The sequence below is a fragment of the Podarcis erhardii genome (assembly GCF_964252035.2).
Source record: "Podarcis erhardii genome assembly, chromosome: 2".
Taxonomy (NCBI): domain Eukaryota; kingdom Metazoa; phylum Chordata; class Lepidosauria; order Squamata; family Lacertidae; genus Podarcis; species Podarcis erhardii.
Window position 1 is genome coordinate 121,625,399 of NC_138498.1, and position 26,196 is coordinate 121,651,594.

At 45.5% G+C, this 26,196-nt stretch overlaps 1 protein-coding gene and 2 long non-coding RNA genes across 3 annotated transcripts in view; 2 read left to right on the forward strand and 1 right to left on the reverse strand.

Annotated features, from left to right (window-relative positions):
• Nucleotides 1–851: 851 nt before the first annotated feature.
• On the forward strand, nt 852–12,133 carry LOC309336595 (uncharacterized protein). The gene is made up of 6 exons (XM_081852601.1): nt 852–938; nt 3,060–3,572; nt 5,622–5,748; nt 6,860–6,942; nt 7,770–7,896; nt 10,478–12,133. Exons 2-6 carry the CDS (start codon nt 3,156–3,158, stop codon nt 12,043–12,045), a joined length of 2,322 nt encoding a protein of 773 aa, XP_081708727.1. The 5' UTR covers nt 852–938; nt 3,060–3,155; the 3' UTR covers nt 12,046–12,133.
• A 3,116-nt stretch (nt 12,134–15,249) lies between these two features.
• LOC309337464 lies at nt 15,250–26,010 on the reverse strand. Its single transcript, XR_014154327.1, has 2 exons — nt 25,343–26,010; nt 15,250–15,630 (listed from the first exon to the last, which is right to left on the reverse strand). It is a non-coding gene; the product is annotated as an uncharacterized lncRNA (long non-coding RNA).
• LOC309337414 overlaps nt 15,916–26,196 on the forward strand; it is a 46,638-nt gene continuing 36,357 nt past the window's right edge. Inside the window, exon 1 of the long non-coding RNA XR_014154273.1 lies at nt 15,916–16,960. This is a non-coding gene — a long non-coding RNA (uncharacterized lncRNA). The remainder of the gene's footprint in view (nt 16,961–26,196) is intronic.

Below are 26,196 nucleotides of genomic sequence, written 5' to 3' on the forward strand. Positions count from 1 at the left end.
ATTGCAATGAATGAATGCAAAACAGAGGCTTCTGCGCACCCCTTGCTTGTTTTGTCAGGGCTAGATCTACTCAGAGTAGACCTATTGCAATGAATGAATGCAAAACAGAGGCTTCTGCGCACCCCTTGCTTGTTTTGTCAGGGCTAGATCTACTCAGAGTAGACCTATTGCAATGAATGAATGCAAAACAGAGGCTTCTGCGCTCCCCTTGCTTGTTTGTCAAGGCTAGATCTACTCAGAGTAGACCTATTGCAATGAATGAATGCAAAACAGGCTTCTGCGCTCCCCTTGCTGTTTGTCAAGGCTAGATCTACTCAGAGTAGACCTATTGCAATGAATGAATGCAAAACAGGCTTCTGCGCTCCCCTTGCTGTTTGTCAAAGCTAGATCTACTCCGAGTAGACCCATTTCAGTGAATCAAGTTTGCAGCCGCGCTTACTCGAAAGTAAGCCCCGTTTAATTAAAGGGTTTTGGATCGCGCGCGCGCTAAGTTTCTTCTGCCTTGGGAGACAATGCAAGAGCGCGCTCCCCTTCGAATATATATATATATTGGGACTGCAACTCCCATCAGCCCCTAGGCACCACGTGCTGGCTGGGAGTTGATGGGAGTTGTAGTCCAAACTCCACCCCCCAAACCATCACGGAAGGGGATCAAACCCTTCTATGGACTTTGCAGGGCTCCTGGCAACACTAAATCCGCGCAGGCTGCTGGAGGGCGCGTGTGTTGGAGTGCCCAGCAACATCTGCAGCAACGCAGCTGCCCCTCCAGGAGATAAAGGGTTAAAGCACTTTGCTTTTATTCCTAGAAAGGGCACTTACTGGGGGGGGGTGTGAGGGGGGGGGAGGAGGTGTCACTTCCTCCAACATTTGGAGAAAACCTGGGAGGAGTCTGGCGCCTGGAGGAGGAGGAGGAGGAAGGTGGTGGTCCGTCCCCACTGGTAAGAATGGGGTGGGCGGATGGGCGAGGAATCCCTCCAGACTGGCAAGGTGGGTGGGTGGGTCAGTGGCGTAGCGTGGGTTGTCAGCACCCGGGGCAAGGCAAGTAATTTGCGCCCCCTAACCCGTGGATTTGCGCCCCCTAACCCGTGGATTTGCGCCCCCTAACCCATGGATTTGCGCCCCCTAACCCGTGGATTTGCGCCCCCTAACCCGTGGATTTGCGCCCCCTAACCCATGGATTTGCGCCCCCTAACCCGTGGATTTGCGCCCCCTAACCCGTGGATTTGCGCCCCCTAACCCGTGGATTTGCGCCCCCTAACCCTAACCCCCAGATGTTGCGCCCGGTGCAGCCGGCCTCCCCCTGCACCCCCCACGCTACGCCACTGGGGTGGGTGCCAACTCCCTGGGACCCTGGGGTGCCCGAGCACCCACAACAAAATCCCACATGCTGCAGGGCACCCACGATCGCGGGGCCAACCTGGCCCTCCTGGAAGTGTTTTGTGGGTGCAATGGATCAGGGGGCAGGCTGCCTGCTTTGCACGCACACAAGGCCCCCCCCCAGATTGGATCTGGCTTGCAAAAAGCGCCCTTCCCCACGGGGGCAGGAGACTGGGGCTGGGAAAGCGCTTCCCAGGACCGACGCGTCTCCGCTTCTAGTTTGCTGCTTTGTTGTTGTTGTTTAGTCGTGTCCGACTCTTCGTGACCCCCTGGACCAGAGCACGCCAGGCACTCCTGTCTTCCACTGCCTCCCGCAGTTTGGTCAGACTCATGCTGGTAGCTTTGAGAACACTGTCCCGCCATCTCATCCTCTGTCGTCCCCTTCTCCTTGTGCCCTCCATCTTTCCCAACATCAGGGTCTTTTCCAGGGAGTCTTCTCTTCTCATGAGGTGGCCAAAGTATTGGAGCCTCAGCTTCAGGATCTGTCCTTCCAGTGAGCACTCAGGGCTGATTTCCTTCAGAATGGAGAGGTTGGATCTTCTCGCAGTCCATGGGACTCTCAAGAGTCTCCTCCAGCACCAGAATTCAAAAGCATCCATTCTTCGGAGATCAGCCTTCTTTATGGTCCAGCTCTCACTTCCATACATCCCTACTGGGTTTGCTGCTTTGCCTGCATGCAAAAGTCACCCTCCACAGTTCCAGCTTTTGGGCAAAATCTCAGCGGCAGAGCAAAAAAAAAAGGCCTCCATACAAAGGGATCACGATCCAGTCCTTGTCTCATTTAAACCCGAAAGAACTTGGGCGACAGACTTTGGAGGGGAAAGGACGCTCCGGATCCGCAAAGTAAAGTCATACGTAGCTTTCACAAAGACCGCAAGGATCTCCAGGATCTCACTGTTCTTGTTTGTGAACTTGGGGAGAATGCAGCAAGTTTAACAAAAAACAGAATGAGAAATACGCCCCCCCCCCGAAAATCAAAAATTTAAACTGTAAAGTGTCACAGCCAGGAAGGACAAAAGTACAGCACAGCTCCAAAAGGATAACAAAGTTTTATGCATACAAAGGTTCTATTTACAAATACTGTAATAAAGTTTCATAAAAAAATAAAAGTATTCTCCACCTGTGAGTTTGAAAGATTGGGTACTGTCTTAAACGAGCCAGGCATTTTGCATATACTGTTAGCACTGAGTGACAATGTGTCTTTATATTTGTATAAGATATAAAATCATACCATATATGGGAAAAAACCCGTCATTTGAACTGTGACTTTTAGATACTTTTAGTTTATGATATATTTTGATTTGAAGAAGGGCAATTTGGCAAAAGCTTGAATACCAGCAATCCAAATTGTTAATATTAAAGGGCTTCCAGAATTTTTGAATCTTTGTTTATTCTTTTGCCTTGTTATGTTGGCACATTTGTTTGTTAATAAATCCCTTTTTCAAAAAGCAAGTGAAGAAAGCTTCATATCAGCCTGTGGCATAACTAAAAACACAGTACAGTTAATAAAAAGAACCCTTTCCAGAACTCAAATCAGTGGTTAGCTGCTGGGTCATACAGGATTTTTCACCTAGATTTATTCATTTTATTTTGTTAAATCCATTGGAGAGGTGATGAATGTTTCTTAGTAAGATGTTTTGATCGAAGCCTGTTTCTGATTCCCAATGTGTTGTTTTCTGCAGGAAAAAAGCCTTGTAGGACTGCAAGGAACATGTGATGTGTCCCAAGAACGACTCTTCGTGAAGTTTGAGGAGAAGGCTTCTGTGCCCAGTCCTGCAATGGACATGCTGGGCCCAGTGGGGCAGAGATCAGGCAAAGGTTGTGATGCTGTCCAGGCTGGGAGTCCCAGGGAATTCTGGGAGAGAACAGTGCAGAAGATCCCAGGTAGCAAGGACACGCTCATCTCTGACTCTCAGCGCCAGCAGTTTAGGCGCTTCCGGTACCAGGAGGCCAAAGGACCCCGAGAGGTTTGCAGCCAACTCCACTACCTTTGCTGTCAGTGGCTGAAGCCGGAACAACGCACCAAGACTCAAATCCTGGACCTGGTGATCCTGGAGCAGTTCCTGGCTGTCCTTCCCTCGGAGATGGAGAGCTGGGTGAGGGAATGCGGAGCGGAGACCAGTTCCCAGGCGGTGGCCCTGGCCGAAGGTTTCCTCCTGAGCCAGGCAGAGGAGAAGCAGCAGGCAGGACAGCAGGTGAGAGAGACAGTTTTCATTCAGGTCGTTTTTCAAGAGGCACAGAAAGTGGTCAAAAGACATTGCATTTTGTGGAAGGGAAAGCCAAATCTTCACATTGTGATTAGGGTAAAATTGTGCTCAAGACCCTTTTTATATATCAATATATAAAGGTCATGATATCGGTTTCATAATTTTTGACCTTACAATACGATATGATTATCTTTATTGTCATTGTCCCATACAGAAGAACGAAATTGAAAAAATCTTAATCAGACATTCAAAAACCAACACGCCTACTATCCCAGCTATCCCAGCCTGGTTAACCCCCTAAAAACTCTGATACCCCGTAATTCAATACAATATACTCCCACAGAGACTACCTTAAAAAAGGTAAAGGAACCCCTGACCATTAGGTCCAGTCGTGGCCGACTCTGGGGTTGCAGTGCTTATCTCGCTTTATTGGCCGAGGGAGCCGGCTTCCGGGTCACGTGGTCAGCATGACTAAGCCGCTTCTGGCGAACCAGAGCAGCGCATGGAAACACCGTTTACCTTCCCGCCAGAGCGGTACCTATTTATCTACTTGCACTTTGATGTGCTTTCGAACTGCTAGGTTGGCAGGAGCAGGGACAGAGCAACGGGAGCTCACCCCGTGACGGGGATTCGAACCACCGACCTTCCGATCGGCAACTCCTAGGCTCTGTGGTTTAACCATGCGCCACCAGCATCCCCAAAGACTACCTTACAGTGCGTTTCAAACCAAAATCACATTTGGATAGAAACTGTTTCTCAGGCGGCTAGTCCTAGTCTTTATAACCCTGTACCTTCTTCCAGAAGACAGAAGCTGAAAGAGATAATTTCCGGGGTGCGCACTATCCTGCGCTATCTCTGCAGCTTTCTTATGACACCTGGCAATCTTATCCCAAATCATGGGGGGTGGGTGTGTGCAAAAATCGCAATGTGGGGGAAACCGTGAAGCCAGACAATGCCTCTGTCTAGCTCAATCCTTATTTCAGACGTGCTATATCAGTATATTGTGATGTTTTGCTGGTGATATCTTGCAATGTTGAAAACCAGATGTCACCCAGCCCTAGTGGATAGAATGTTGGAACCAGGGTTCAAATCTCCTCTTGGCCATGAAGCTCGCTTGGTGACCTGGGGCCTGTCACTGCCTCTTAGCCTAACCTACCTCAAAGGGTTGTTGTGGGAATTAAATGGGGGTGGAGGGGAGCCATGCATGCCATCTTGAGCTCCATGGGGAAAGAGATGCAATAAATACGTAGTAACAACAATAATAGCAACAAAAATATTTATAACAATCATATGGTACTGCTTTAAAATAGTACCATAATTTCTAGCAATGCAACATGGCCACACATCATTCTGTTATTCTGTGTGCCAAGAATACTGGAGTTAGCAAAACATTTGCTGTGTGTCTGGTAAGATAAAGGGACCCCTGATCATTAGGTCCAGTCATTGCCGACTCTGGGATTGCAGCACTCATTTCGCTTTACTGGCCGAGGGAGCCGGCGTCCAGCTTCCGGGTCATGTGGCCAGCATGACTAAGCCGCTGCTGGCAAACCAGAGCAGCGCATGGAAACGCCGTTTACCTTTCCACTGGAGCGGTACCTATTTATCTACTTGCACTTTGACGTGCTTTCGAACTGCTAGGTTGGCAGGAGCAGGGACTGAGCAACGGGAGCTCACCCCGTCGCGGGGATTCGAACCGCCGACCTTCTGATCGGCAAGTCCTAGGCTCTATGGTTTAACCCACAGTGCCACCCGTGTCCCAGTGTGTCTGGTAGCAAACCATAGATTGTTGCTCTTACAGCTTGAAATCCTGTGAAAGGCACCTCTTCTCTGTGAAAAAGCTCCTTGTTGGCTGGGTTCATGGTTCTATTGCAGGGGTGAGAAACCTTTGGCCCTCTAGATGTTGCTGAATTACATCTCCCATCCGCCCCAGCAAGGGTGGCTAATGGCCAGGGAAGATGAGATTCATTCAGCAATGTCCTGCAACTGCTCTTAACCCATCTCCCTCTTCTTTGTCTGGGATCTGGGCTCCTGTCTCAGGTTCAAGGGACCATCACGGAGGTGGGCAATGAATCCCCTGAATCAAGGGAGAATCTGCCGGTAACCTTCCAGACGTCGCTATCTGGGGAAATTTTGCCGGATAATCAAACTCGGGACATGTCACTGGGTAAGGAAGGATTTTGAAAATCTGTTGCTGTACTTTGCCTTATCTCATTATGTGTTGTACATCCCTCACAGAGAGGTATAGCTCAGTTGGTATTATTATTATTATTTTATTACCGTATTTTTCGCTCCATAGGGCGCACCGGACCATAGGGCACACCTAGTTTTTAGGGGGGGAAATAAAGGGGGGGGGGAATTAGATAAAAGATATCATGCAACCTCGCCGCCGCTCCCGGAGCTTGCAGGGCTGGGTGCTGGGGGCGGGGAAGCCTGAGTTTTTCCCGACCCCAGCCCCCAGAACAGGCAGCTATCTGCAAGCCTTCCGAGTGTAGCGGGAACTCCCGCCGTGCTCAGAAGGCTTGCGGATGGCTGCCTGAAGCCTGGAGAGCGAGAGGGGTCGGTGCGCACCGACCCCTCTCACTCTCCACGCTTCAGCGAAAGCCTGCCTTCGCTCCATAGGGCGCGCACACATTTCCCCTTCATTTTTGGAGGAGAAAAAGGGTGTCCTATAGAGCGAAAAGTACGGTAGTTAAATTTGAGTATCGCCCTAGATCTTTGGGTGGTAGAGCATGAGTAAGATCTCAAGAGACGTCTGTTCGAGCCCCACATTGGACAAAAAATGGTTGGCCTTCTAACTTTACAGTTACTTTACTTTTAGGTTACAATTCACAATTCTGCAGGGGAAGGGTCTTCTGTTAAACAAATTCTCTTTATCACACCCCCTTTATCATTTTGGTTGCTCTTTTCTGAACCACCATCAGGAAATGTTTCATTATACACCTTAGGCCAGGCAAAAACATTTCTTTTCAACTGGGCCTTTGGTTGATCTGATTTACATCCTATGCCCTTTTAAAATGGTTTTTTTCCCCAGTTGTTGTTTTATTTTCATTAGGTATTTTGTGGTTTTATATCTTGATATTGTTCTGTGAACTACCCTGAGACCCCTGGGTATAGGGCAGTATATAAATTCAAATGATAATGATAATGATAATGATAATGATAATGATAATAATAATAATGTTGCCCTCAACTGAAAAAGAGGTTTTCCGCACTGACTTTAAATAATGGGTTTTCATTCCAACCTCTCACCCCCCTTACCACCCATTTCCCAACAGGAAATGGAATAACATCGCTGAAGCTCCCTACGACATCACCTTTTCACAGCGGAGCAGAAATAGACCCTGAGCAACCGACTGAGGTAGGAAAAGGAGATCATTGGCAACTATGTGGTGGGGCTTAGAGCAAGCAAGCTGTTCCTCTTCTGAGGGAACTCTGGAAATTGTAGGCCTGTGAAGAAAAGTGGGAGTCTCTTAACAGCGCCAAGCAGTCTTGTTGTTGTTGTTGTTTAGTCGATTAGTCGTGTCCAACTCTTCGTGACCCCATGGACCAGAGCATGCCAGGCACTCCTGTCTTTCACTGCCTCCCGCTGTTTGGTCAAACTCATGCTGGTAGCTTCGAGAACACTGTCCCACCATTTCGTCTTCTGTCGTCCCCTTCTCCTTGGGCCCTCCATCTTTCCCAGCATCAGGGTCTTTTCCAGGGAGTCTTCTCTTCTCGTGAGGTGGCCAAAGTATTGGAGCCTCAGCTTCACGATCTGTCCTTCCAGTGAGCACTCAGGGCTGATTTCCTTCAGAATGGATAGGTTTGATCTCCTTGTAGTCCATGGGACTCTCAAGAGTCTCCTCCAGCCCCAGAATTCACAAGCATCAATTCTCGGGCAATCAGCCTTCTTTATGGTCCAGCTCTCACTTCCATACATCACTACTGGGAATAAGTAGTCTTAGCAGACTACAATTCCAGGAATGCTTTGGGGGAAGCTGTGTTGTGGATGAGGCCTGACTGGCCGTGGCCTACCAGGGTTTACAGTCTCCCTAATCCTGCCTGGAGATTCTGGGGATTGAACCCGGAAGCTTCCGCACGCCAGGCAGAAACTCTGCCATTGAGCTATGGAGGAGGATTTACACATCCCTTAGTTCTCTGTTAATTTAAAATGTTTTCTTCCTCCTCCTCTTCTTCCTCCTCTAGGTTCTATTGTCCTTTGAGGAAGTGGCTGTGTATTTCACCAATGAGGAGTGGGCTTTGCTGGATTCGAGCCAGAAGGCCCTGCATAGGGAAGTCATGCTGGAGAATTCCCGGAGCGTGGCCTCACTCGGTAAGGACCCTTCTTTCGTTTTACGAACCTGAATAGAGCCTGGCTGGTGGATCCAGCCAACTCCGAGGGCCTTCTGGTGGTTCCCTCGCTGCGAGATGTGAAGCTACAGGGTACCAGGCAGAGTGCCTTCTTGGTAGTGGCGCCCGCCCTGTGGAACGCCCTCCCATCATTTGTCAAAGAGATGAAGAACTTCATAACTTTTAGAAGACATCTGAAGGCAGCCTTGTACCAGTGTGCTGGGCCCGGGGGTAACCCGTGAAACGTGGTCCAGGACCGGTACAAAATCCGAAGGTTCCGCTAGGAGTCAGGCTGACAGGGCCAAGGCAGGACATGAGGCAGGAAACCAAAAAGGACAGGTGCAGGATCTGGCATACAGCAATGTTGCTCCCGCAACCTGGGGCGGGCTCCGACAGCCTTTTATCTTTGTCGGGGTAACGGCTGGTCCTGATCCCCCAGTGACCCACCTCCCTGTTTTGCCCGAAGGCAAGCACTCCTCCTGCAAGTACTCAGGTCTCTCCTTCTCTCAGACCTCAGTCTCTGCAGCTCGGGAGACGTCGGTGGGTTACTAGACCCAGGGGCTGCCTCAGCCTCCCCTGACCCAACCGGTAGTGGAGAAGCTATAAGCCCAGCTGAAGGCAACGAGGTAATCCCCACATCTGGAGCCAGGGCAGGCTCAAGCCCCTGACTCGGCCCAGCTGGTGTTTGTTGCAGGGGAACAGACTGGGCAGACTGGGACTCTTCAGGATCAAGCCCCAGACTTGGTTCAGATGATGCCTGAGGCAACGGATCTGGTGCAGACTGAGACTCCTCTGGTTCTGAGTCTGAGTCCGAGTCCCAGGCCATCACAATCAGGAAGTTTTAAATGTTTGATGTTTTGCTGTGTTTTTATATATGCTGTAATCTGCCCAGAGTGTCTGGGGAAACCCAGTCCGCTGGGCAGCATAGAAATAATAATAATAATAATAATAATAATAATAATAATAATAATAATAATAATAATTAGTCTACTCCAGCATCCTGTTGTCACAGGTGCCAGACAGATGCCCCAATAGGAAGCCCACAACAACTCTCTCCCTACTTGTGATTCCCAACAACCGGTATTCAAAAATATTTACTTCCTCTAGAGGTAGAACATAGCTATTGTTGTTAGTAACCATCATGGCTAGTTGCTGTTGATAGCCCATGAATTTGTACAATCCCCTTTTGAAGCCATCCACTTCTGTGGACACCAGTGGCTCCTGGGGAATTGGGTTCCATAGTTGGACTATGTGCTCTGTGAAGAAGTCATTTGAGTTATCTGTCCTGAATCTTCCAACATTGGACTCCCTTCTTTGGAAGTTTTTAAGCAGAGGGTGGATGACCATCTGCCATGGATGCTTGAGCTGAGATTCCTGCACTAGATGGCTCTGGGGGATCCCTTCCAACTCTACAATTCTGAACGATTATCCAAGCCTTCCCTTAAAAATAAAGTACAGTGAGGGGGAAAAAGTATTTGACCCCCTGCTAAATTTGCCCCTTTGCCCTCTGACGAAGAAATGACCAGGCCATAATTTTAAGGGTAGGTTTATTGTAGCTGTGAGAGACAGAATAACAACAGGACCGTTACAATAATGGACTGGTCATTTCTTCGTCAGAGGGCAAACGGGCAAATTTAGCAGGGGATCAAATACTTTCCCCTCTCACTGTAAGATTCCAGTCCTCGTGCTTCTAAATCGCGTGTAGGGAACCTTTGACCCTCTGGATGTAGCTGAACTACAATTCCCATCAGGCCTAGCAAGCATGACCAATGGCCAGGAGTAATGGGAATTGTAGTTCAGCAACCTCTGGGAGACTGCAGGTTCCCATCTCTGGTTTAGAGTATTAGATTAGCTTTAATTCAGCAGGGTGTGTGTGTGTGTGTGTGTTTGTGTGTCTGTGTGAAGCAGAGCTACTCATGTATTACTTCTCCACAACAACGCACTGGACGCCATCCATAATCTAAAGCTTATTTTCTTTCTGGTGCTGTTAATGGGTTTCTCTCTTTTTAAAAAAAAAAAAAAATCATATTTTATTAAATTTTACAAAAGTTAACAACCAACAAAAAATTAACTAAAATCACAAAAACAACAAACAACACACATCAAAAATACAGACAGAAAAACAGAAAAAAAGAAAAACATAAAAAAAGAAAATTTCGCATAAAAAAAGCTCTCTTTCAAATCAATACCCTTCCAAATCTTATTTTCCTTACTTCCACCCGCCTTCCTTTCTTGTATTCCATTTTAAATATTAATTCAGCAAGATCATTTATTATTCAAATTCATCCTTTATCCTTCCCTTTGTACTCTTATTTATCTTAATCACTAGAACCCCTTCATTTCATTTACAATGCCTTTAGCATTCATAAATTTTACAATATTTTTGTAGATAAACTTTAAACTTCTTCCAGTCCTCTTCCACCTGCTCTTCTCCTTGATCTCGGATTCTGCCGGTCATTTCTGCCAGTTCCATATAGTCTATTACTTGCATCTGCCATTCTTCCAGGGTGGGTAGATCTTGCGTCTTCCAGTGCTTTGCGAATTAATGGATTTCTCTCTTCCAGTTGAAGGGTGGGATAATAAGGATGACGACGAACTCTGTGCAGCACCATCGGAGAGAAACAAGCTTCAAGACATGGATGAGAATTTCAGAGATCAAGAAGGACCAAATAAGCAGGAAGAAAACCAAACCAAAAAGTGGGGGAATAAATCTTTGCCTGGTCAGAACTTTGATGAAATCCCAGTTCAGCAGCAGAGACGAAAAGGAAAGAAAAAGAATGTCTGCTCGCTGTGTGGGAAAGTCTTCAGCCGCAAATCACACTTCAACGTCCACATGAGGATCCACACAGGCCAGAAGCAGCATAAGTGTTTGGACTGCGGAAAGAGCTTCCGGCAGAGAGCGCACCTCACCTCCCACCAAAGAATCCACACGGGAGAGAGGCCTTATAAATGCTTGCAGTGCGGGAAGAGCTTCAGGGAGCGTGCACACTTCACCGTACATCAGAGAATCCACACAGGGGAAAAACCCTACCAGTGTTCGGAGTGCGGAAAGAAGTTTACTAGGAGCACAAACCTCGCTTCCCACCTGAGAAAACACACGGGGGAGAAACCCTATAAATGCCCGGAGTGCGGAAAGAGCTTCAGGCAGCTTGCGTACCTTACTTCACACCAGAGAATCCACACCGGAGAAAAACCATATCAGTGTTCGGTGTGCGGAAAGAGCTTCAACAGGAACACAAACCTTACCGCCCATCTGAGAAAACACACGGGAGAGAAACCCTATAAGTGTGCTGTATGCAGTAGGAGCTTTTGTGATAAATCAGGCTTCAATATACACCAGTTGATTCATTCAAAGGATAAGCCGCATAAATGTTTGGTGTGTGGGCGAAGCTTTATTCGGCGTTCGCAGCTTACTTCCCACGAAGGAATCCATACGGGGGAGAAGCCATATAAATGCTTGGTGTGTGGAAAGAGCTTCCACCGGAGCTCCAACCTTACTTCCCATCAGAGAATCCACGCAGGAGAGAAACCATATAACTGCTCAGAATGTAGCAAGAGCTTTTACGACAGGTCGCGCCTCCTTATTCACCAAAGGACTCACACGGGCGAAAAACCCTATAAATGCCCGGAGTGTGGAAAGAACTTCAAGTGGCATGCAAACCTTGCTTCTCATCAAAGGACACACGGAGGGGAAAAGCCCTATAACTGTGTGGAGTGTAGCAAGAGCTTTTATGACCACTCCCACCTTCTTACACACCAAAGAATCCACACGGGAGAGAAACCTTATCAGTGCTCGGTGTGTGGAAAGAGCTTCAGCCAGAGCTCGAGCCTTACTTCCCACCTGAGAGTCCACACAGAAGAGAAACCCTATCAGTGCACGGAGTGTGGAAAGAACTACACTCAAAGAAGAAACCTGATCAGACATCAGAAAATCCACTCGGGAGAAAAAACATACCAATGTCTGGAATGCGGAAAGAGCTTTTATGATAAGTGCATGCTTAAGAGACACCAAAGAACTCACAGAGGGGGCAGTGAACCCATCATGTCTTGGAGTGTCGAAATGGCTTCCGATGGAGAACCGATTTTACTTCCCCTTGGTGGATTCACACCAGAAAAGCAGTATGTGATTTGAGACTGAGTAACCAATCCAACCTTAGGAGCACTAGAGAATTCATATTGGACAGAGGCTTTCCCCTCCCTTCCCTGATAAATACTTGGGGTATTCTCAAAACAAAAAAAATTCCTTCCAGTAGCACCTTAAAGACCAACTAAGTCAGTTCTTGGTATGAGCTTTCGTGTGCATGCACACTATATAGAAGTTTCCAGACCCTTCTATATAGTGAGAAGGTGGGGAGGGGTACCCCTCAGTGTATCTGAAGAAGTGTGCATGCACACGAAAGCTCATACAGTACCAAGAACTGACTTAGCTGGTCTTTAAGGTGCTACTGGAAGGAATTTTTTTTGTTTTGACTATGGCAGACCAACAGGGCTACCTATCTGTAATTGGGGTATTCTATCACTGTTAGCTATATCGATGCACAATTATTGTTAAACTTTAATGCAGCTCTTATTATTATTATTCATTTCTAAGCCGCTTTATAGTTTTAAGAAAAAAAAGTGGTTTATGACACATTAAAATATCAAATTATAAAAAACCCAGAATAAAACATTACTGAAGATATTTATACAGTGCTACCTCGGGTTAAGAACTTAATTCATTCTGGAGGTCTGTTCTTAACCTGACACTGTTCTTAACCTGAGGTACCACTTTAGCTGCTGCCGCACAATTTCTCTTCTCATCCTGAAGCAAAGTTCTTGACCCAAGGTACTATTTCTGGGTTAGCGGAGTCTGTAACCTGAAGTGTCTGTAACCTGAAGCGTCTGTAACCCGAGGTACCCCCGTGCATTCAAAGCAACATAATTAACAGGAATCTTAAAAAATTCAAAATAGAGCATTACAAAGGAGGTCAACTACAGAATGCACATTGAACACAGTAAAGTCTGAGAGCAGGGTCCGTATTTTGTGACTTTGCAGTTGTAACCTCTCATAGCATGCAGGGTGCTTATCCCTCGCACCCATGGCCCAATAGCAGGAGGATGCAGGTAAGGAGGACCAAGGAAAGAAAGTGCTTTCCAGTTGTGGGCTGTGGAAGAAAATTCCCTTTGGAGGTTCATCAGGGAGGCTCAAACCAGATTCACATTTAGTCAGACTTTTATTCAGCAATGCATTACTGGGCAGAGCCCAAAGAATCTGTGAGAACAAATCCATTAGCATTGCAACTCCCAATATAGGAAAAAAACACGTGAAAAACACTGTTCCACATTCTCCGCAACAACCTTCTGCCACCCCACTATCTCTCATCCAACCACAGTCCTTGAAAACACAGTTACTCAACCCAAACTCCCCCCCCCCCGTACATGTGGACTCCTCCTTGCACCTTATCTGAGTCAGCTTTCCACTCCAGCAGTCAATTGGACTGGCTCTTAACAGCTTTGTGGTCAGGCCACATCATTACGTGGCTACGCTGGCCTCACGGATAATTGGCTTTGCAGAATTTCTACCTCGCTATTCCCTCCCCGACTCTATTGCCCTTTCCTACCACCCTCACATTGGGACGTGAGTGGCGCTGTGGGTCTAAACCATAGAGCCTAGGGCTTGCCGATGAGAAGGTAGGCGGTTCGAATCCCCGCGATGGGGTGAGCTCCCGTTTTTCGGTCCCTGCTCACCTAGCAGTTCGAAAGCACGTCAAAGTGCAAGTAGATAAATAGGTACTGCTCCAGCGGGAAGGTAAACGGCATTTCTGTGCGCTGCTCTGGTTTGCCAGAAGCGGGTTAGTCATGCTGGCCACAAGACCCGGAAAAACTGTCTGCAGACAAACATTGGCTCCCTCGGTCTATAGAGTGAGATGAGCGCCGCAACCCTAGAGTCGTCTGCGACTGGACCTAGTGGTCAGGGGGTACCTTTACCTTCACCTTACCACCCTCATGGCCACCACATCCTCACAGTGAGAGGTGAAGTTCCGCACTACCATGTGACCCATTTCCCATTTCCACAAGGAGGGGAGGGGACACAGTTATGCCAGAAAATAAGATAATTTAATAGGTTTACGTTCAGGTTAGGGGGGCTGCCAGCAGAGGAGTCCATATTGTGTAGGCGGAGAAAAAGCAGTCCATCCTCCTATTTCAGCTTTTCTGTATTAATTGTTCTATGTAGAGTCCTCATGCTGCGCATAGCAAGGGAATGAAACTTCATGCTTTGCAGGGGTGAGAATTTTGCATAGGGAGAGGAGGTTCTGTGTATGGGCAAAAGTTTCCTGTAATGGCAACAGTGCAATCCTAGCGTCTCTACTCAGAATTCCCCTTAGTGGGGTCTCCTCCTAAGTAAGTGGCTATTGGATTGCAGCCCAAAAGGGTTGGGGGGGGGGCGCGCGTTGCTTTAGGCAAAGCTACTCACTGCAATTATCAAACATGAAAGTGAAGAGACTGAAGGATCTGTGCATGACCCTGCTGCATGAACCTCGCGTTCCATTTCTCAAGGATCTTCTGATGGGCCTGCCACTGCTTGCAATAGAATTGTCAAATCATCGAGTTGGAAGGGACCTTGAGGAGCATGTCCAAATTTCTGCAACGCAGGAATATGCAGCTGATGAGCTTGTTAGGTGCTGAAGTCCAGCAGGTCTTTGAAACACAAATAACCTATGTTTATCGGCACTTGATATTCCTAATAAGTGGATTTATTCAGCAGTTGTTTCCATCAGGGTAACGGAGAGATGAAACTACATGGCTCTCCTGAGAGTCTAATTATGGTTGCCTGAACATGCTGTTCCCCTTTTCCCTTCCAGTCCACTTTTGTGTTGTGTCTCTTTGATTGTGAGCTGAGGGCAGGATCTGTCTTCTCCTTGATATTTGTGAGTCAATCTTGGGAGCTTACTTGTGGAGCAGGATTAAAATGCCAATAATGATTAAGCATGCATATATGTATATATATTGATAAACCTCTCTTTTTATCTTTTTCAAAAAAAAATATGAGGGGACACAATAAAGTTTTGAAAATCTTTCTGTTGCCCTACTGTGTCTTAACATGTTGAGCGTTCTTTTTAGGTTGCATTGCCCATTACTGCTGGAGAAAGACATTTAGTGAGATAAATCCTCTCACCCATAAGTGCAGACGGGAGACAGTGGTCCTTTCCCCACACATGCAGAAGTATAAATAGCAAGGGGGATGGTGGATAAGTGCCAGTCTCCCTTTTCTGGGCAAGGTTCTGAAGCGAGTGGTCGCAGAGAAGATCCAGGCACTTTTGGAAGAAACTGATTTTCTGGATCCATTTCAATTGGGGTTTAGGCCCAGTTTTGACACAGAAACTGCTTTGGTCGCCCTGTATGATGGCCTCTGTCAAGGGAAAGACAAGGGAAATATGTCCCTGTTGATTCTTCTTGACCTCTCAGCGGCTTTTGATACCATCGACCATGGTATCCTTCTGGAGTGACTTTCTCAACAAGGGGTGGGTGGCACCACTCATGAGGTGGTCTCCTGGCCTGTAATAATCCAACAGTTCAGATTCCATATTTAGGTTCAATGGGCATTTAACTTTAAGCATCCTACTAGCTCCATGGGGCATTAGAAGCACAAATAGCAGCAGCAGCAGCAATATTCTGGCTATGCCTGCAAGAGTGATACACTCTTGTGACAACAGTAACATTAGAAGCACAGCTGGACCTTTGCAGTACAGTGGTACCTCTGGTTACGTACTTAATTCGTTCCGGAGGTCCGTACTTAACCTGAAACTGTTCTTAACCTGAAGCACCACTTTAGCTAATGGGGCCTCCTGCTGCTGCCGCGCCGCTGGAGCACGATTTCTGTTCTCATCCTGAAGCAAAGTACTTAACCTGAAGCACTATTTCTGGGTTAGCAGAGTCTGTAACCTTAGGCTTCCAATATTTATGACCCAGTTCTCGCAGGCTTGTGACAAGAAGTTACCTCATTCTGCCTGTGATTCTGATGTTTATGTTATTTGTGAACTCAAAGGCCACCACTGGGGAAATCCCTAGACTACATAAATTATCAAAATTATGATTTTGAAAATTATAGGGTTAAGAAGGTCCACCTCCTCTGTAACTCCCTGGAATCGGTGTGTGACTCAATGGGCAGCTGCAGAGCCAGAGTAAAGCATGTTTGTGAGAACTCAAAGATGGGGCTGTCAGTCTGGGCCCTGCTGAACTTGAGGAAACATTAACTTCAGTAAAGTCCAGGAAGTTATAAAATAGCTATGATGGATCAAGACGAGCAAGGCAGGACATGATAGAGGTTGATAAACTCCCGTACGGTGTAGATAATATGGATAGGAAAAAGTTTTTCTCCCCTGCAGGTGTTAGTGGAGTTAGGGGCAGATTCTTGAAGATGTGGAACCTTCTGAAGTGATTCACTGCTTGCAAATGAAGTTTTCAGCTGTTGAGGTTCTATTGCTCTTTGAACCACAGTCAGCATTTTAAGACAATATATATTTACACCAGTTCTGGTCAGCGAAATGGACATTTTCAGTAACAAGTCCATCAGATGTTGCAGGAGTGAATTGGCCAGTGACGTTACCATGGATGAATGCAGATGTATCATTGTGACATCACTGTATGATGTCACAGACAGAATGAGCTTCAAACCCCAGCAAAGTGAGAGACAGTTAACAGTCAGACCCAGGCTTAATGCTTTGGGTATTCGTGGCAGATGATAAAAAGGTAAAACATGGGGGCTATGGTATCTTTTACCAAAGGTTACAGTTGTCTAGAGAGCGAAAATGCATTAGATGGATGAAACAATAATATAGGGGCACAGCAGAATATGAACTATATACCCCTGAAGGTCTTGGCTTCAATTTGTGACACCTGCAAATCATCCTGAAGCCTTTGGGGCAGAGGCAGGACTGGGGAAAAACATGTTTGTAAGAACTTGCTGATAGGCTTGTCAGTCTGTGACTTGCTAGGCCTGAGGAAGAAACAATTTCAGAAAACTTCAAGGAACAGCAGAGAAGTCATGAGGGATGAAGGCAATTAAGGTGAGACATGTCATGGTGTGGTGGAAATAGGCAATTTCCCCCCCTTCCTCTCGCTTAATAATACTTGAAGTTTGGATCATCCAGTGCTGCTGAATGTTAGAAGATTAAGGACAAATTAAATACCATATGTTACGATATGGATGCAATGCAGCTGCAAAGTGCTAGCTTGAAAAGTAAACATGATGGGAATGTTGGGACTGCCCGTGGGAAACAGAGGGATAGTCAATTCACAGTGCGAAGCACCGGAATTAGCTCAGAGTGTAATATGAGCTCTTCCGTTTGTTCCTGTCCCGGAAGTGCAGGAAGTGTTAGCTACTAGACTGCTGGAGCTTGAAGAGAGCAGTCATGTTTTTTGTAATGCTGCAAAGACAGAAATAAAGGCATGTAAATACGTTTCTGTCTATCTCTTTCCCCTGCCAGGGGGCAGGAAAGAGGGTGTGTGTTCTTCTCACACTGAGAAGGATCGCCTATTGCGACCTAGCCTGGATCTTGCTGGGGAATGCAGCCAGGGAGGTCAACAGGAGATCAGGCCGGGTGCCTGGGAGAGTTGCCAGTTTCTCCTGATATGGGCTTGATTTCCAACAGCTTACCCAGTGCAGGTCAGTGAAATGGACATCTTCAGTAAGAAGTCTATCAGAGAAAAACATGACTGCTGTGCCTCTCCATTTCACTTTCATCATTCATTACTAGTTCCTTTCACAATTTTATTTTTTATCTGTGCTTCTTTGATTCCATGCATAACAAGGTCTGAACCAAGACTCAAATGGGTCAAGATAATAGTTTGACCTCAGGTGGTCCCATCCATGTGATCTCCCAACTGTTGCCCTGCTTGACTTATTAAGGCTTGTCAAAAGGGTATGAGCGGGTGGATTCAGGAGTTTTCAATGCACCCTCATGGAAGAGGGTACTCCTGGCTGTCTTGAAATATGTGGTGGCTTTATCATTCCTGAAATTTTCCAACATGAGCTTATTGGTTTATGATTACTACTACTAAGTGATAGCTAGTACTGGTTTTTCTTGAAGTGTAAATGAAGGAGATGATTATGGCAGAAAATTTGCGAGCACACATTCTATGACCTAGGACAATTTGTAATCCTCCTGTCACCAACCAGGGTGGAGTCCATCTTTACAACATATTTTATGTGAAGCCAATGGGCAAAATAAATAAATAATGAGAGGCACAAATACAAGATGGGTGACACCTGGCTTGAGAGCAGTACATGTGAAAAGGATCTAGGAGTCTTGGTTGACCACAAACTTGACATGAGCCAATCGTGTGATGCGGCAGCTAAAAAAGCCAATGCAATTCTGGGCTGCATCAATAGGAGTATAGCATCTAGATCAAGGGAAGTAATAGTGCCACTGTATTCTGCTCTGGTCAGACCTCACCTGGAGTACTGTGTCCAGTTCTGGGCACCACAGTTCAAGAAGGACACTGACAAACTGGAACGTGTCCAGAGGAGGGCAACCAAAATGGTCAAAGGCCTGGAAACGATGCCTTATGAGGAACGGCTAAGGGAGCTGGGCATGTTTAGCCTGGAGAAGAGGAGGTTAAGGGGTGATATGATAGCCATGTTCAAATATATAAAAGGATGTCACATAGAGGAGGGAGAAAGGTTGTTTTCTGCTGCTCCAGAGAAGCGGACACGGAGCAATGGATCCAAACTACAAGAAAGAAGATTCCACCTAAACATTAGGAAGAACTTCCTGACAGTAAGAGCTGTTTGACAGTGGAATTTGCTGCCAAGGAGTGTGGTGGAGTCTCCTTCTTTGGAGGTCTTTAAGCAGAGGCTTGACCACCATATGTCAGGAGTGCTCTGATGGTGTTTCCTGCTTGGCAGGGAGTTGGACTCGATGGCCCTTGTGGTCTCTTCCAACTCTATGATTCTATGATTCTATAAGAATCTTCAAAGAAGCTAAGAATCAGACACTACCACCTTCACTTTTTGTAGTTAGATGTGCCTTTGTGTTCAGATCAGGCCTGAGGATGATAATGTAGCACTTGGGAAGGAAGATGCAGCCCAGAAGCCCAGCACTAGAGGCCAACATAGTGAAGACCTGCACAGCGACCATGAACTTCCCTTTGGTGCTCAGGTAGGTGGGAACAAAAGACACCCAAACACTGCAGAAGACCAGCATGCTGAAGGTGATCAGCTTGGCTTCATTGAAAGACCCGGGAAGCTTTCTGGCTAGGAAAGCCACCGTGAAGCAGATGGCAGCCAGGAAGCCCATGCAGCCAAGGACAGTGTAGAACATGGCAACAGATCCCTCATTGCATGGAAGGATGATCTCTCTAGCTTGGGAGTGCATGTCGGAGTCTGGGAAGGGTGGGGAGACTCCCAGCCAGATGCTGCAGATGACAACCTGCATACAGGAACAGGAAAGGACAATGGAGTTGGCCAGACTCTTCCCCAGCCATCTCCTCACCTTGTTCCCTGGCTTGGTGGCCAGGAAGGCCAGCACCACAGTGATGGTTTTTGCCAAAACAGAAGAGACAGCAACTGAGAAGATGATGCTGAAGGCTGTTTGTCGGAGAAGGCAGGTGACTTTCCTTGGCCGGCCGATGAACAGGAAGGAGGACAAAAAGGAGAGCAAGAGAGAGATGAGGAGGATATAGGATAAGTCTCGATTGTTAGCTTTGACTATGGGAGTTTCCTTATATTTAATGAAGATTCCTTTCACAATGCCAGTGGTCAAGGACAAGAAGAGGGCAAAGGACACCAGGACAATCCCCAAGGGTTCTTCATAAGTGAGGAATGTTATAATCTTGGGGAAACATTTGTCTCTTGCTTGATTTGCATGCTGTTCTTCTGGGCATCTGGTGCAATGCTTTGCATCTGAAGGGAAGAAGAAGGACTTCAGAATTACTAACAAAATTCTTACATCCATACCTGTCTGTTTTCTGCCATGGTGATGGAGTGTGCGTTTGAGGTGTCAGGAAAAGAGAGTCTTTAGCAAGGTGTGCTGGGAAGAATAAGGCAGAGAACAAGGAGGTACCCATTTTGGCTAGGCTGGCTGAAGATTGGTTGGGAGAGATTTCTTCGACTCAAGTAAGCTGTACTGCTATAGTAAATAAGTCCCCCTTGATCATGTGCTAAGATCTAGACTTCCTCCATGCAGACTGAAGGTGTAAATATGCAAATAAATCATATTTATTAAAGCTACAGCAGTCTCCCCTCCGTCTTCAATTCTCCAAAGGAGCACGAAGCCTGGGTAATCCCTGGTACCCCTTGAAATCTTGCCTCTCTTTTTCCTCTGGAGTCACCCACCTTCCTGAATGGAGATGGTCCCTTCCGCACAAGGAGCACAATCATAGCAGCAAACGACCTCCCCTTCTTTAGCCACTCTGGCATATCCAGGGTGACAGCTTTCAGTGCATCTTGAATAAGGCACAACCTAAAAACAAGGAGAAGGAGACCAAAAGGAGACCAGCATAAATTACAGACATCATCTGAAGGCCCTGGCTAAAAATATGCTCAAATAAAAATATTTTTTAGAATACTGAGACCAGGTTAGAAAGCTTTAAAATGGGAGTGAGACCCTTTCAAATTTGGGAGAACTGTGGAGAACCCATTTTCTTTCTGACATAAAGATTCATTTTTAATTGTTGAACAGAAATATTGTTGAACACAAAGGATTAAACAAACTATGGCTCCGCTAGGGGCGCCACGGAAGATGGCCGGCAATACCATCTCTCCAGCTCACACGAGGTAATTTAGACCAAAAAATTCCTTCCAGTAGCACCTTAAAGACCAACTAAGTTAGTTCTAGGTATGAGCTTTCGTGTGCATGCACACTTCTTCAGATACACACATGAGGTAATACACATGAGGTAATTTAGAGGCTGAGATGGGAGTAATCAGCCTCCCAAATTCTTCCCGGTGAAAGGGAAGATGCAGTCTCATCCGTGGCTGCCCACAAACCACTCCTGAGTTCGTAAAGAAGGAGGAGAAAAGGTGGGATATAAGTGCAACAAATAAACAGATAAATAAATGAATGAAATAAACAGATAAATGCAATGACCTTGCTGAAGTTCCCAGGCCACACAATGGCTTCCGGTTTAATGGAGAATTTTATGTCAGAGGATGTCTGTCCCTCGATGCTCCCAACTTTCTTTCTGCTGTGAGTTCTATTCTGAAATATGACCCAGTTCACGATATCAAAGTTGGCAGTCAGCTCCCCATTCTGATCAGAATGCATCTCTCCTATGGATGAATTGGACATCCAAATTTCTTTCAAGAAAGTGTGAAGCTAGAATGGCAGAGAAAACACCAGCTTTAGAAAACATGATATCCAGATTTTGTGAGAAAACAGCAGGCTTGTATGCAAACTCCATAAGAGATGAGAGTAAAGTATGTTTAAACAAAATAATTGCAAGATGTTTCGTGGGTATATGATTGAGCAAAGCTTTTCATGACTTTGGATATTTTGTGGGGCGTAGTCTTGTTTTTCTTAGATAATTGAAACAAAACAAATTCCTTCCAGTAGCACCTTAAAGACCAACTAAGTCAGTTCTTGGTATGAGCTTTCGTGTGCATGCACACTTCTTCAGATACACTGAAACAGAAGTCACCAGACCCTTCTATATAGTGAGAAGGTGGGGAGGGGTATTACTCAGGAGGGTGGTGGGAATGGGTGAAGAGTCGAATGGGAATGGGTTAAGAGTCGTCAACAGGCTCATCACAGCTAACTGCCAATCACCCATTCCCACCACCCTTCTGAGTAATACCCCTCCCCACCTTCTCACTATATAGAAGGGTCTGAGGACTTCTGTTTCAGTGTATCTGAAGAAGTGTGCATGCACACGAAAGCTCATACCAAGAACTGACTTAGTTGGTCTTTAAGGTGCTACTGGAAGGAATTTGTTTTGTTGTGACTATGGCAGACCAACACGGCTACCTATCTGTAATTAGATAATTGAGTAAGGTTCCAGACATCTTACCAGTTTTGAGAGAATGGTCCTAAATCAAGGACATTGAGGCAGAGGCCTTGGGTCAGCTAAATGATGACCTTTTGGTCATTACAACAGGTCCTTTATCAGGTTATAAATTTACAGGACATATGACTCAAATAAACACATATAGAGGGCACATCCTAGCAACCACCTGGCAACTGTAGAAAGCTAGCATGCCTTTTAATTGGCTTTAATCTATCCTATTGTGATTTCAACTTTCTATGTTTTAAATAAGGGTTTTCTTTTGTGATTTTTTTTATTTTAACATTTTTGTAAAGTGCTTTGAGGGTTTTTTCAGGAGTCAAGCAATATATAAATATTACGAACCAAATATAGTAATTAATTAATTAATTAATTAATCTTTATGTGAGAGATTGCTCCTTAACAATTTTTCATAGCTTATTTTGTGCTTTGAAAGATTCCCCCCTAACTTTCCCAAATTATTTTTTAAATTTTCAAAGTATCTTAGAACCACAAAAATAGATGAACAATTAAAAAAAAATATTAACATGTCCTACTAAAGACAGTGCATAGGAAACCTAAACATATTTAACAATAACAATGACGTAAACTACAAAAAATATACAATCTGAAAAGGATTCCAGAGAGCATTTGCAAAAACAGGGGAGAGGACAGACCTGCCATGGATGCAACCTTTGAAGTTCCAATCTGTTTCCTGCACTCGCCATTAACATCCATTTGGATCTGGATGAATATGCGACATTTAAGGCTTGGGCCACAAACTGGACACCATAGTAAGTGCTGTAGCGGTCTTGAGACCAGATTTCCCCCATCTCTTCCTGGGACAAAGTTTCCAGTGGTTCCTTTTCTGTGCATCTTGTCCAACCCTCCACGGACAGTACTTTGTTTGAACATGAACAATGGAATGCTTTCTTCCAAAACTGTGAAAATACAGATTCAGTTGCATCTGAAAGTCGAGTATAGTAGCCGTGTTCTGTCCGTTTTTTGGTATTCATTACAAAGGACAAAGAACCTTGGGCAGGCTGGAAGTAATCTGTGCCACCAAACAACATCTCATCAATGTCCAGAAGATCTGTTGTGATCCAGACTATCCCTTGAGATTTCCTCACTTCATGAATTCTTTGTAACATCACGATTGGATAAATTCTGTGCTCAGAGTCCCCATAATAAACAAACACCTTGACTTGTCTCAAATCAGATGGCTTACAATGTAAGGATGACATTTGTCCCACGGTCAAAATATGAAATTTTTCCAAGAAAGCAACACAAATCCCACTGCGGATCAACAGAACGGTGAAGACACTCAGGAACCTTTCTCCATTGTCATTGTCAGGAACAAAGAGACCGATCCACGTCCACCCGAAATGTAGCAACAACTTGATAATTCCCATGTGCTGGGTTTCTTCTTTGGGGACCATCCGGTAGACAAAAGGGAACTGGGTTTTGTCATTCAGATCCTGAGCAGCAGAGACAAAACTGATCTAGTATGAAAAGGATTGGTGTCATGTTTCCAGGAATGCACAAGAAAGGCATGATCAGGCCAAAGGGCCATCTACTCACAGTAGCTAACCAAATGTTTCTGGATGTATGCCATGCCTTTGATGGAGTAATCATGTTCAGAAGAGGACCTGGAGTTTACAGAGAATGGACACTGGGGCAGAGCAGGGCATCTGGGCCTTGTGGGGTCATGGCACCCCAACCTCTTCCTAGAGTCACAATGGGGCACTACACAGAATGAGAGGCAGAAGCTATGCAGCTGCATAGTTTGGAGGAGTGCAAGTACATAAATTTATGTGTTCAGTTAGCTGTTAGATATCCATTGGTCTTCCTGAGAAACAAGAACTCATTAGGAGCCAGGAGTACTTTCAACTACATCTTCCTATTGACAGTCTGGGGAGGGAGACAGGAAGAGGCTGAGGGTTTTCTAATTCGCTTTCCACTTTCTTGCAATGTGATTTTCCCCCTTTGGTCTCTCTTTTTGGGTGCTACTCTTTTGTGTTCCCTAGAAAATTTGGCCCTTAGGATATTGCTGAAGTATAACTTCCATCAGTCCATACAAGCATGGCTTATGGCCAGATGGTTGGCTTTGCAGTTTATAAACTTCTGGGGGCATGAAAGGGTTCCTCACCACTGCTGGAAAGACAGCAGAGAGGATTAAACACAATTGATCTCTTCCCTTCCAATTCCTACCTGGGGCATTTTGTAGATGCCCAACATGCTTGAAATAAGGTGGGGGATTTCAGAAGAAGTTGCTTCAAAAACAGCCAACACGTTATTCTGTCTTCCACAGCTGTAGTTTGGAATACTGTCTAACATGGCATCAGCAGTTGTCCTGACATCAAAAGCGGCCTCATAGATGCTATAGCCCAGGGTGACATTGGCTAAATGCTTAAGATGCCGGGTGATCTCCTGGGTTGCCAACAAGATGGAGAGGACTGGTGTGGTGTCCCATGCTGACCAACTGCAAATAAATGAATAAACGAAAATGGTTTTAGCTTCCATTCTCCATTAAATGAAAACAATTCCTTGCTCTATACAAGTTATATCTAACGGGAAACTCTGCAGCTAGGAAGGAGCAGAATCTTGCCCAGATCCACCAACAAAGAAAGGAGTAGCATTTAGGAGAGCTTGAGCTGGGGTGAATTAGATTGAAATTTAGAGTTCCTTAAGTTGGCAAGAACTATTTACAGGATGAGAAGATATGAAAGAGAGAAATGCCGTATCTTGGGTTACTCACCTTAACTTCTTAGGGTTCCTATACTGATTTGAACATTCCAGTGAGTTTGAAGGGAAGGTGGTGGTATCCTTACATTCCGATTTTTACACATTCTTTGATCCGCAAATGCAAGATTGCACAGTGGATTTAGAACTTATTTAAGATATGTTGTAATCCAAATACCCCCAACACCACCAGGGACATTTAATTTAGACAGTTGGGAATAAAGGAATAGGGGAAGCTGTCAAAGCTGTTAACACTTGACTAGAAAGAAACACCCTTTCTCATGAGACATGAGATGATCAACTATGCTTTAGCTGCATTAATGAAACTGAAGCCCAAAATAGGGAAAGGGTTCAGAAACAACCTCTTTGTTTGCAGGATACCAAGGGGTATGGCCAGAAACTAGATGCTGTGTCTGGAAAACAGCAATAAATGTGATTGCAGATGGGTAACATAAAGTCACTTACGTCATAACAGTGTTTTTGGGATGCTGTGAAAAGTTGATTGGGTAAGTTTTAAAAGCTCTTGGAAATATGACCTGACTAATGAGGTGGTCTCCTGGCCTGTAATAATTCAACGGATCAGATTCCATATATAGGTTCAATGGGCATTTTGCTTTCAGCATCCTACTGGCTCCATGGGGCATTAGCAGCAGAAACAGCAGCAGCAGAAATATCATCCTGGCTATGCCCATGTGACAGCAGTCACATTAGAAGCACAGCTGGACTCCTACAGTAGCTTCAGAAGCAAAGGTAGAAAAAGGAAACCTCCCACAAAAACAAGCCCTGCCAGCCCCAAATCTCTCAGGTCTGGCTTCTGCTATTTATGACCCAGTTCTTCTTTCAGGCTTGTGACAATAAGTTATCTGATGCTGCCTGTGATTCTGATGTTTTGTTATTTGTGGACTCCAAGGCCATCGTTGGGGAAATCCCTGGACCAGATAAACAAATCACCATGATTTTGATAATTATAGGGTTAAGAAAGTCCACCTCCTCTGCAACTCCCTGGAATCGGTGTGTGACTCAATGGGCAGCTGCAGAGCCAGTGCAAAACATGTTTGTGAGAACTCAAAGATGGGACTCTCAATCTGGGCCCTGCTCAACTTGAGGAAACATTAACTTCAGTAAAGTCCAAGAAACTATAGCATATCTAGCGTTATGATTAGGTGGACCCAGGATCTGATTGATTCTGAAAGGTGGGAAAAACTGTGGACTAAATCAAATTTACAGCATGTGTGTCACTCAAACAAAATGTATTTAAGATGATGTACCGATGGTATATCACACCTGCCAAACTTGCTAATATGTATAGAAATCAAGACAAAAAATGTTGGAAGTGTAAGGAGAAGAATTTCCTCCACATGTGGTGGACTTGCTCCACAGTGGAAGCCTTCTGGGATATAATATATAATGAGTTAAAAAAGGTTTTGAAATAAAAATTATGAAAAATGCTGGACAGAAGTGAAAAAGGATTTAGAAATATGGTCAAACTTGAAGCTTTCTTTGCTAGGCCGTATTGCTGCTATAAAAATGAATGTATTGTCAAGAATGTTGTTTTTGTTTCAATCATTGCAAATTTTGG